Below are 12,862 nucleotides of genomic sequence, written 5' to 3' on the forward strand. Positions count from 1 at the left end.
ATCTAAAAATAAAACATTGCTTTGCGAACACCCTGTGACACATGGCTGCGATGCTACAAACACACACACTCATTAAACATCTTTTCTCGCTCTACTTTGCTGTAATTAGGACCTGCTCTGCAATATAATATAATTCATCTCTTTCTAAAGGTAGCTACAACAAAAGCCAAAGAGTGTTTTAGCAGAACACTTGCCTGATAATAACTCATTCCTTTCAAAACTGCTACAGAAGAGCACACGGATGGTCTTCACACCATCAGTTTCTAAGATTATTTTGCATACCAAAAAACTGAAGTGAGCACTAAGCACTTCATTTGTTTCTTTAGAGATTTTCTTCTGTATAAATCAGCACAAGAAACTAAAGGGATAGGTAACTCACTCCAGTCTGAAGTTTGCTTGGTCGCAGGTTGCTGAAGGGGAAGACAATGACCAGGAACTTCTCCAGAGTCAGGTAGGTGAGGAGGAGAACAGACACCTGAGGGAAAACAATGTTAATCCTAAAGGAACATGTTTTAAATGACAGTAACACCATGTTACCACACACAGACACTGGGTTCAGCTGAAGCTAATATGACTTATAATTACCACACCGGCACATTATTGTGATTTTCAGTGCATTAGCACAGCGGCGAGCAATGAGCGACTGAAAACTCCTCCTTGTTGGTGCATTTAAGTGCTTTTGTTAAAGCAATTGGAGACTTGAGAGTCAATTACTAAAAGCAATCTCCTTATTACACAAAACTTTTTTTGCACATTGTTTATGTGCATTTTTGATTTCTGCAAGCTTTTTCCACCACATTTGTAGGCACATTGATACATTTTTTTTACATGTTAACGCCATCAACCGCCCCTAAGCAAAACATTAAATCTTCATGACTGTGCACAATAGTGCTCCAATAATGAGGAAAAACTGCACAAGGGCCCTTAAAAAACAGTTTTCAGTCAATGTCAATATAATATCACATTAGAAATTAAAAATGATTCCAGTGAGCTCCAACCACTGAAAGAGTGGAGACTGTGAAGTGGTTTTGGATGCTCAGATACCCTGGGTGGAGGTATCAGGAGAGAAAAATCAGACCAGCATACTTCATGTTTAGCGTACATAGGCTCTCAAAATGTCACTCTTTGTAGGCATATAACAAAGCACTACAAGCAGAAATGCATGACAATCAAATTCTCCCTCTTAACCTCAGTGCAGAACCAGCAGCAGAGGCTGGTATTGACAGCTTTAAAAAGAATATAAATATACCTTGGACATATCTTGTAGTGAGTACGTTTTATTGTGCATTACAGGTTGGGTTAGGGTTAGTATGCATACATGATCAAAGTTACCTCTGAGGAGAGCATGGCCAGGAATCCGATGGTCCGACACTCCACACTCTCCATCCAGAGCAGGGCGTTACGATTGTACTGCCCACGAAATTTTACATCAAACACCCCAACGAAGAAAAGGTACACACCCATGAGGCAGTCTGCACCTGAACGATAAGAGATGACGAATTAAAGAGCTTTTATCAAGAGAGGGGTGCTATACTGAAGCCAGACTCCAAATATAGCTCAGATCATTATTCCTACCGTCCCGAGAGTAATCTCCTGCATGGGATGTGGCTGTGTGTTTGTGTGTGCGACTGGATGAGAAAGTATGTAAGTAACTGGGTTAATGCAAGACAAAATAAGAAATAAGAATAACGCAAAAACATGCCGACTCCTTTTTTTTTCTTCAAGGGTTCAAGCTACGGTATTGTTTAAAAAGACGTGTCCTGAATACAGGTGAGAGAATGCAGTGAAGGGAGTGAAGCCTGGAGGATGAATACAAAGAGAAGGGAAGAGGAGCAACTGGCACAGAGAGAGGGAGTAAGAGAGGGAAGGATTAGAGGGGGCTAGGAAATATTTAAGTTATAAGAAAAGCAGACACGGTGGAGCTAAAGAAATGGTAACTGACTGACAATATAAAATGGAGCAAATACAAAGTAGAAATAAGAGATAAATGGTGCAGAATGAAGGAAAGTAGTCAAAATGTACATTAAAAAACAATGAGTGTGTGGATGTTTTGTAGAAAAGCACTCTTAGGAGCACCTCCATCCCTGTTAAAAATGTTCTGTCTTTTGAAGTGCTTACTGTTGATTTAAGCAGCAGTGTTATGTGTAGCCAACTTTGTTGGTTGGTGGCTTTTTATTGCTGGTGATTTTCAAATTAAACTTAATAACAGCTCAAGTCTTTTTTTTTTAACATTGAATTTATATTTATATATTTCAAGACTATTAATCTTATCCAAGATATTAAAAATGAAATGGAAATTTGTCTCACTTAAGGTTCTTGTTATAAGATTAGTGTTTTGTTTATTGTTACAATCCCTTATATTTATTTATCACCCTTGCCTCAATTTAACATGTAATAATACTAATAATTGCAAGAGTAACAGGAAAACTCCAACAATAATACAGTTTACTTGGTCTGAAAGGAAATTTCAGCCTAAGAAAAGTTGTGTGAGCTCTCAAAGACACTAAACTCTACACGCCGGCAAGTTGTGATCTCTTCATCACTGCGAGCATTTTATACTTATATACTCCATGTAACAAAAAAAGAAACCTATTTCTTCTTTCCACACTTAATTACTGCAGTGTTGCAGCAGATATCAAAAGTTTCCAAGGCTGCAAATGGTGTGTTTTTGCTCTTTCTGATGCCTCAATTCACAGCTGATTTCGAAATGTTTTTAATTTCAGACAAACATGAGGTTGGTCTTGGAAAACAGTGACTTTTATCTCCCTACAGGACCATTTGTCTCCTGGCCTGTCACTTCATCATTCGCTGAAAGCAGAAAGTAGAGATGTGAGCAGTGACTCAGAGGTCTGGACCCAAGCTACCTGTCTTCATTTATTTAAATAGCATATTGAAGACTTACTTTCGTTAATGTGCTATTTCAGTTTCATTTCCAAGAGTTTTTAATTCCACATCCTCTATTTTTTCTGTCTTTGTGTTGTTGTTTTTTTTTTCTTTTAAATAGCATTGTTGGTGTTAGAGTTTATAACAGCCCTTACATACATAGTCAAATGCATGCATATTAAAGCATTTCTGCACACATACACAATGTACACTTTTTAAGACAGGATGGCGTGTGATTACTCACAGCAGAGGACTTTGATGCAGGCAGCATGCAGGTTGTTCTCAGCTCGTATCAGTGACCTCATACCGATGACTAAGAGATTACCAAAGCATGTAATGAAGGCCATGACCCAAACAGACACCCGCAGCACCATGTTGGCCAGCAGGTCCTCGAAGGAAGATATGCCGTCTGTGTTGGGCTTACAGGACCTCACATGAGGTGCGTAGGAGCAGTACTGGAACTTCTTAAAGTAGCTGGTAGAGGAAAGGTGGAAATAACAATATAATAATATAGAAGGGAGCAGTGGAAGACACATAAAGGGAATAAAAAGATAAACAGACATCCTGTTTGAATGTTCAGTGACAGCAGACACGTCAAGATTATGATATCTGTAGGATTTGTACGTACATGTGGGAAAGGTTTTTCATAGGTAGGAACATCTTCGTCTGTATATCAGGAATCTCTATCCCTTCAAGAGCCCTATAGGAACCAGAGCATATTTCACCACTGCACAGTTTCTTGGAGTGTGTGTGTGTGTGTGTGTGTGTGTGTGTGTGTGTGTGTGAGTACTTACAGAGACTGAAGATGTGTCAGGTGGTTGAAGTGGCTCGGGTGAATGCGGAGAAGGGGATTGTAGGAAATATTTCTGCAACAAGAAACAGACGCTGACAGTGAAATTCGAATATTTTTTGTCATTTTGTAACAAAAAAACAGACTAAGACTTTCTGTGTTACACCTCACACTGGCTACAGAGTGAATTATATATTTGTGTATTTTAAGAAATATATAACATCCTCCCTGTTATACTGACTGTAATGTGTAATTCGCATTCAATTCTGACTGTTCGAAAGACTTCGTGTCTTATCCTCAGCTGAACTTCATTACTACATCATGACATGTATGTCTAAAGATGACCCCAAGGCTGTTACGTTTGGCTCAAACAGTTTGTATTTCAGTTTTGCCAAAGATGAAGGATAAGGACGAACACAATATTGTGTTTACACATCAGGCCCGGGTAAACAGCCCTTCACATGAGACTATAAATATGTTATTGTTGTTTTCAATGTGACTTCAGAAACATTTCAACCACAAACACATAAACATTACAGGTTTAGAGTTATTCTCACAATATGGAGAGAGACTTAACATTGACATGCTTGTAGCTAGCTGCATATTCCAAGTTAGCTCCAAGCAAATTCAAACTAAACAGCATTACATCGCTTTTCAGTATCTCATACTAAAAAAAAAAAATGTCGGTGCAGGCTGTGCAGGATAATCGCCGTGCCAAAGGAATCTCATCACAAGAGTGGGATTGCTCGTTACAAGAGCAAATTGCCAGTTCGTTTCATGAATCAATAATGCAACAACCTCCGTCTGTTTCTTTTTCGTTTTCTGTGTGTGTTTACCTGTGTGTGTGTGTGTGTGTGTGGTTGTGTGTTTGTGAATGTGTGGATGGAGGGATCATCATCATCATCATCATCTACTGGAACATCATATTCTGAAGTGAATTTTACTACACTCTGTGTGTGTCATGCGGTCTGAAATGTCACCTCTTGGTTAAGTTTTGACAAAGCTGCACAACTCAAGACAAGAAAGAGAAATAAATGTGATGTTGATCCTTGCAATAAAGTGTTGGAAAATTGATGTCAAGCAATGTGAGCTGACTGAGATGAAACACTGACATAATACACATGTTTTAAAGATCCTCGGTTTTGTTAGCAACAGGTCTTGAAATGCTGATGGGTGAAGTTATGGTAAGCTAAATATTCACAGTATTCACAGACTGACGTTGGACTTGCTTTGAAACAGACAGCAGCACAGTCGTTCACTCTGAGCAACATCCAACCAGAAATAACAAATTCAATTCACCACCTGCTCTTTAGCTCCATTTACCAGCTTGACAGACCAGACACAAACTAACACAAACACAAACCAAATACAATATGTGTTAATATTATCAATGGCTGCTTTTTTGTTTTCTCAGGTGTGTCGTTTCTTGAGTCCTGCTGTTGTTGCATGCTGGTAGACATTAACGGCGAGTTAATGTCTACAGAAAACTGACAAACAGTTCAAATGTGAAAAAGGTCTATTCAAACATAACGGACACTTTAATCACTGAGATCATCGGCCGTTGTTTTTCAGAAACATGTATAGGACCTTCAGATTTCTGCCACTTTTTTGTCCTTAATGTTGTTTTGGACGCGAAGATGCAAAGAATTTCAACAGTTTACATCGAACCAGCACCATTCGCTCCATTTTTGCTATTTCTGTTCACGGTTACACATGGATAATAAAAAATGTACTCGATGTATCAAAAGTAGTCTTTTAGCTGAAAAATGGATCCTGTGAGTGTTCACCATTACAATACACATACAGGGTTCTGTAGAAATCTTAAAATACTTGTAGTCCTAACTGATGACCCACTGAAATTGAGTTGATTAGAAATTGAGTAAATAAAGTAAAAAGTACACTAATTTAGTCCAATATGTTATGGATTTCAAGTATAAAGTGGCACAAACTGGAAATAAGGTAAGTAAGCCGAGGGCTAAATGTTGCTTCGTGGGCCATTTTTTTTTTAGTTTTGTTTATACAGCACAACAATAACATCTCTGACAGCAAAGTCCACCATAAGCCTAAAATGTTTCTCTTTTGCGTGATACTGTGTGTAATGTTTAAGTTTCTGAGTTTACTTCCTACAGGAGGAATTAACAAGATAAAGTAATGTTCTCTGAATCCAACCATAAAGCTGAAGAAGTGTTTTGATGATTAATGTACTCAGTTTTACCCTAATCCCCTCCTATAATCCTCATATCAGGAGGGACACCTCTCCTCTTAGCAAAGAAATCAGTTACTCACAATTTAAGGAGGGACTTGGAGAGGTTTTTAAAGGTGTTTTTTGGCAGCTCCCGTATCCTGTTGCTGGACAGATTCCTAAACAGTAAAGGAGACAGACAAAAGCAAAATTAGAAACATGCAGATTTCGGTGCATTCGTAGTTTGCTCAATTCATAACTCATTAGACGTTTCATCCTGCATTAAATTAAATGATCATGTGACCTGGATGATAAAGATACAAACAAACCAGCTGTCACTTACAGCTCAGCCAGTTTCCACAGAGACTGGAAGGTGTTTTCAGGAACTCTTCTGATCCTGTTGTCCATCAGTAATCTGAATAGGACAGAACTGCTGTCAGACATCATGTGCAAACAGTCCCTGTCTTAAATCCCTTTTGGATCAGGGTACAAACTCATTTGTTGCCATATCTAAAGATATGGCTACCAATTCCCCCAATTCCCACAGTGCTCCTGTTGACACTGACTCAACTTTAAATCAAACAGCTCAAGCTGAAAAAGGTGCATTTAATAAAAAAAAAATTACTTAGCTTGCTGACTGACATACTGCACAAATGTTACGCTCATCCTGCAGCAGAGAGGCGACCAAAATTTGTGAAGTGATTTTCATCTGTCTATTCAGAAATCACCAATTTTTTAAAAAATGCTGGGTGGCAGGGAATCACACACAAAGTGGTGCAAGTGTGTGTGTGTATTACTCCTCTTAATCTCTGATCCACCTGAAGGCTAAACTCAATATACAACCAGAGAAGCTTTCCTCTTTAAGACGAGCTGGTGTATGAAGCCATTTCTCTGCCTCCAGCAGAATGAAAGACAGCACGGCATTTAAATGACGGCTGTAAATGCTGATGAAGATATTACATTTAGCATAACAATGAATCACAACTAATGTGAAGTGTGTTCTCTACCTGTCTGTCAGACAATAAGAGCCAAACTACAAAAAGTCTCAAATCCTTTTATTTGATAATTTAGGACTATCAGTAGGTTGAGTCAGGGTACATTTTTCTCTGTCTGAAAACTGTCATTTAGGTCTAATTTTATGTTCCTTTCCTTTGATATTCATTGTGACAAGACAAGGGCTAAAATCAGCATCTCAGCCTTTCAAACCCCCTCTGACCCTCATCATCCTAGTAACTTTCTTCTTGTCATGTACTCCTCTGCTCCACACGTTTATACATCCGTTGTCTGTCTCTCGGGTGGAAGCTCAACACTGCCCCTAGAGGCCTGGAGCACTTCCGTTGTATGAATGGATATGTAGCGTTTTGCATTTGTTTTTCTTATTTGCAGTGCCTTTCTGTATTTGCCGCACGTTTCTGTTTATGCAGCACGTTTCTGTATTTGCAGCGTTGTGCTTTTGCATCTGTTTCTTATATGCAGCGCATTTCCGTATTTGCAGCACCCGTCTACATATGCAGCACGTCTGTACTTGTCGATCACCATAGTTTGTCAATGGAAATACAATTTTAATTTAAAAATTTTTTAAGAATTCACACTTCAGCTCAATTCGGGTTGTCTAGATCATTATTACTCCATATCAAAGTGACCAAACTCTGATGTTAAATACAAAACAGAAAAAGAACATGGAAACCAGATTGGGCTTACGAAACACTGAGTCTTTAGGGAGTCCAGAGATACTCTGAGATTCTCAGGGATAGTCCACCACAAATTCCATTTACTGAGACTAAGAGTTCAATTTAATTTAATTTAATTCAATTGCTGAATAAACAACTGATGTAGGGTAGATGTCTTATGCAAGAAATCTGTTGTGTTTCATCTCTCAGCAGATGCAACTGCAAATAATCTGTATTTCATCTTTTGGTAAACTCCCTGAAAGAAATGGAAATGGAAACATTCCTAATGATTTGTGTAAACTGCTAAATGCAATTGTGTTTTAAGCATTTAGGCTTTTAAGTTACAGAGTGGGATACTCACAGAACCTCAAGCTTGCTGCAGGTCTTCAAGATAGAGTAGTTGAGAGTTTGAATTTGGTTTCCCTCAAGGTCCCTGAAAGCAGAAAAAATAATAGGGTAAGCAGACACAAACACACGTGGAGCTGTGTGAGTCTATTTGATTATGCCAGAATTAACATTTACTTCTATTCATGTTTATTCAAAAAGAACATTACAGTAGAATATAGTATAAAATATCATACTTATTAGGTATTTGCAGGTATGTAAAAGAGAAAAATATACCACAGTCAGGCTTTGGTTGCTCTGGAAATTACATAAGTGGACTGTGTATGAGTGCTGATAACTCTGCTGCTGATAACCTACAGATAACATGAGGTCATTATTAGACTCATCCGACAGGAGCTCTCCAGTCAGAACTCTTCACTTGGAACTCACTGAGCAAGAATAGCTGGTCGAGCTGACTGACCACACTAACGTCAGCTGAGGACACTCCATCCCCCCAAGCAGTGAGGAGGACCATTCATCTGAGCTTCAGACTGTCAAGCTACACAAGCCCCTGTCACCTCCATCTACCTCTGTCTCTATACACACACACACACACACACACACACCTCTGTGTCTGGTAAAATCTGCAGCACAGTCATCTACTGAATCACACACTTGTCGTACACACACAAGTACATCGTCAGGTTAGACTCACAGCCAGTCCAAAGCAGGCATGTGTTGACAGAAACTCGGGTGAGGAAGTTGCTGCAGTGAGGTGTCCACCATGGATCTGACAAGAGAAAGAATAAAGAAAAGTTACTGCAAAACTCTACACAGCTGGAGTTCCCATCATTACGGAGAAGATGTAACACACTCTGACTTACAACTTGTATGCCAGGAAATTAAATGTCAGTCGTGTGCAACTGGCTGATTTCACTACATGAACATATTGTGCGGTTAACTTCAAACAGTAACACTTTAAGTATAAATAAAAAAGAAGGAATCCCATGTCTGCCAGTGTAATTACAACAGTATCAAGGAAGACTAGTGCATGATACAATACATAATCCTTCCAGCTGATTTTCCTTAATTTCATGTGAAAATCAACTTTGAGAGGCTTAAACATGTTTGAGATTAAGTTGACTAATTACAATGAGCATTTTGTCAACTTTATTTCATGTCAAAGTCACCATGTTAACACTGGCATGATACATTTTTCCAGAAGGGACTGCTCTGACAAATGCCCCTGTTGATTTATTCAACATCTGTGGATTAAAAGTTGCCAAACCTATTAATGTAAAAACTAACCAAATGTAAATTATTTTTCTGTGATGTCCGTATATTACTTTTGTTAGTCATCCCTCCAAATCTCTGATGTTGTAGCAAATGAGCGCATTAAGAATGAACAGCTTTTTCAAATGATACCTGCTTCCAACCGCATTATCAAACAATAATTGATTAAACATTTAATTCACTGCAATATGTGACTTGCAAGTCTCAGCAAATGGTGAAATGAACAGAAATGTTTGCCTGGAAGGTAGGAAATCAGTCTAAAAAGCCTTTGCTTTGAAAAATGGTAGCAATAAATGCAAGTGTGTGATCTGTAATTCAAAGGATAACACATCAAATACCTCTGATATGGCCTTTTAACTAAATGGAGTAAATCAGTTACAGTAGAGTTGGCACATGTCAGCTTCCACAGTTTTCAGATCATAAACAGACTCTGATATGTGAGGAGAGACGAAGCAGAGGGACTTTCCTCTGATTCCAAAGATAAATGTAGGAAATGAAAAGAGGGACATATGGTCACTTCTGTCTCACTCCCGGGAGGTACAAACACTCAGACTGAGAGCACATTTAAAGGGCTTTTATCTTTCAGGCATCAACATTAAAAAGACTTATACTGAAATCGATGCCTGTTGAAATTAAAACACAAAGAGACTGTGTCAATTGGAGAGATGAACTGCGGGCAGACAGATGTGAAGCAGATGACAGGGTTAAGAGATGGGACACGAACAAAGACAGCAGAAACGACCGAAATGTCCAAGCCTCGCTGTTGTATAAAGAACAATAGTGCAGGCTGATTCGAGCCAGGTCAGCAAAGCAGAGCGAATGGAGAGGAGAGACACGATGATAGCAAGCAACAGGGTCAGAAGCGCAGATGGAAACAAGCGTGGATGTGAATTTTTCAAAGAAAAAAAAAGGGCAAAAGGTACTAAAGGCTACTGAAGGGCATTTCTGGGAGACTTACTGTCTGCTAGACTTATTTAACTATTCATTATTATCTTTTCATTATGCAAACAAAACCAAATTGCCAGCAGAGACTAATATATTGACATCTATTGTAAGATTCAACTGACTCAGTGGTTCATCCTTTATAACACAAAGACCCGAGCAATGTCTTCAAGTATAACTGAGGAAATCTGAAGGGCATGAAAGCTCCCAATCTCATATGAGTTTTTTGAGTAAGGATGCATGCAATTAGTCGACTAGTTGATTAAATGTTACTACCTGAGCTAGTCGGCAGAAGTAGAGATATACTAGTCTAGACCAGACCAATTCATAACCCTGTTCAGCACATGAATGTGAATGTTAACCTGCAAGCAGAACAGGCTGCTGGTGCGATGTGCAGCAATCGTAACGATTATAATGTAGCATGATTTTAAATGTGATTTGGTTACCGAAGAATGATTGACAATTTCAAAGGGCTCTAATGATAGACACAATATTGTTTTGGAAAATGTTCACCCTTATGGATTAAAAATCATTATAATCAATCAGCCACACAGTCTGATTGCATGTCATGACTCGTGACATCGTAATGTCACGAGTCATGACATTAGAATGATTCCCAATTTGGAAAAATTTCCAGCATGATTAAAAGTCAAACAAAACACATGGGCCTAAATGAGTGGTACATTTCCAAGTGTTATCCTATATGGACTGTTGTACATGGACCTACAATGTAAGAACTAACAGACATGTATATTTGTGGTCAGATTAAATGTTGATCATCCTATACTGAACAGCCTACCCATATAAACGCAACTGAAATCTCATACATTTCTCACCTCAGAGAACTTGAAAAATGTTGAAATTAATTTCTTATAAGGAAGCAGTCAGCACTAAAAGAGAAGATCTTGAAGAGAAGCAATGAAACTCACAGGTATATGAGAGACTGCAGCCCAATGAAAGTATCCCTGGACAAGCTGCTTAGTGGGTTATGATCCAACATCCTGGAACAGCAAACAAACCACTTAAATTGTGCAATCATTTGACATTTTCATATTTTATTATTATTATTACTTTTAAGATTAGGTCAAAATCCTAGAAAATGGGCTCATGTGCTCTCTTGCCAAGAATTGGACAAGAAGATTGATTCCACTCTCCACGTCTGTACACTAAACATGAAGTTGCAGCCAGAAGGTGATTAGCTCAGCTTAGCATAAAGACTGGAATGATGGGCTGCTGGCTGCGGTTCATGCTAACGAGGTTTAAAATGTTAATTAGTAAGAGGTGCTCACAATTATATATATTTTTTCAACTTTCACAGAGACAGGCTTTCCATTTCCATCTGCATCCAGTCTTGATGCTAAGCTAAGCTAACCAGCTGTAGCTTCATATTTACCATACAGGCATGAGAGCTGTATGAATATTCTTAGCTAATTCTTAGCAACAAATTGAATAAGAAATCAGAGTAAGAGAAATCACAGAACAGACATTATGCATTGTCTGACAGCAAGTCCACACACACACACACACACACACACACACACACACACACAGCCAACTTACCACCACTTAATACTCACTGCTGACCTATAGTGTACCGTAAATTAACACTGATGGCATTTAATCCTACTGTTTATGGTCAAGTATAGAGTTTAACAGGCCTTTCTAAAATGTTCTTGTATATGGTTGGTTGCCATATTTGGACTTTTGCTAAGCAGCCAAGGATGCTAGCAGCCTTTAAGTGTTAGGTTGACAGACATGATAAACTTAAGATCTGTATCCCGCTAGAGGCCTAAAACAATGGGCACAGTTTTAATCTTTGGCCTAATAACAAAAATAATTCACCTCCCTAAGCTCTTCAACTCATGTGATGAACACAGTTTATTTTTTATTCTATGGTGCACTTCAATTTCATGGGGAAAATAAAAATCAATTCACACAGCTGCCCATAATTTATAATTCGTTATGGGTACAAATAAAAACAGTGCTCCCAGCTTTCCACACCACTAAGATGATTTTAAGCACATTGAGGGGATTTGTTTTCAGGAGGGACTTTAAACCACAAATCAAAAATTAAATCTAATTCCAGATGTGCACAATGACGCACATGTACATATAAAACAGGCATTTATTCCGAAACTTTCAAAATAAGCCAGACAAGACGTAGACAAGAACATGACAATCCCACACAGATGCTGCCAGAACTACTATGTGTGCTTTTGTATATTTTAACAATCACACAGTGTCTTTCCATCTAAATTCGCATACAGAGTACAAATAACAATAACATCCTGTAGGTTCATATGTGCATGCGTGTGTGTGGGTGTGTGAAATACTCACAGCCACTCTAACTGATGGAGATCCCTGAACACACCAGGGCTAAGGGAGGATATCAAGTTCTCACTAAGAAACCTGATAATAGAAATCAATCAATCAATAAATAACATCTTCTTGTGCAGTATGACCTCCAAGGATCCATACAGTGCTCAAAACCACACCCACAACCCTTAAAGCTGTATATGAAACAGAGCTCAAATGATTAAATGGCTAAAACCTGTAGATTGTCCTCAACAGTGTTCTGATCTCAACATGTTTCACGTAACTTTGCTGAAGATTGACAGGATTAATTGTTGGCGGTTAGTGCGAACAGAGCAATGAAAAAGCTATTTTTTGATTGCTGCACAGCGTTTGCATTCTAAAACACATACGGTTACGTCTACACCTCTGCACAACCTGGATGTTGCATAACCTGCCTCTTCACGACAGACAGAGACAGCAGAG

The 12,862-nt window shown here is 38.6% G+C and overlaps 1 protein-coding gene across 5 annotated transcripts in view; it reads right to left on the reverse strand.

Annotated features, from left to right (window-relative positions):
* rxfp2a (relaxin family peptide receptor 2a) overlaps positions 1-12,862 on the reverse strand; it is a 40,467-nt gene that overhangs the window by 5,129 nt on the left and 22,476 nt on the right. For all 5 annotated transcript variants that reach the window (XM_046411003.1, XM_046411002.1, XM_046411004.1 and 2 more), the window contains 11 exons: positions 12,422-12,493; positions 11,014-11,085; positions 8,565-8,639; positions 7,887-7,958; positions 6,199-6,270; positions 5,960-6,034; positions 3,678-3,749; positions 3,512-3,583; positions 3,128-3,357; positions 1,333-1,478; positions 380-475 (listed from right to left, as the gene is read on the reverse strand). In XM_046411003.1, the coding sequence (XP_046266959.1) occupies positions 380-475; positions 1,333-1,478; positions 3,128-3,357; positions 3,512-3,583; positions 3,678-3,749; positions 5,960-6,034; positions 6,199-6,270; positions 7,887-7,958; positions 8,565-8,639; positions 11,014-11,085; positions 12,422-12,493 (1,054 nt within the window). The remainder of the gene's footprint in view (positions 1-379; positions 476-1,332; positions 1,479-3,127; positions 3,358-3,511; positions 3,584-3,677; positions 3,750-5,959; positions 6,035-6,198; positions 6,271-7,886; positions 7,959-8,564; positions 8,640-11,013; positions 11,086-12,421; positions 12,494-12,862) is intronic.

This window comes from Scatophagus argus, chromosome 14, assembly GCF_020382885.2.
Source record: "Scatophagus argus isolate fScaArg1 chromosome 14, fScaArg1.pri, whole genome shotgun sequence".
NCBI classification, from domain to species: domain Eukaryota; kingdom Metazoa; phylum Chordata; class Actinopteri; family Scatophagidae; genus Scatophagus; species Scatophagus argus.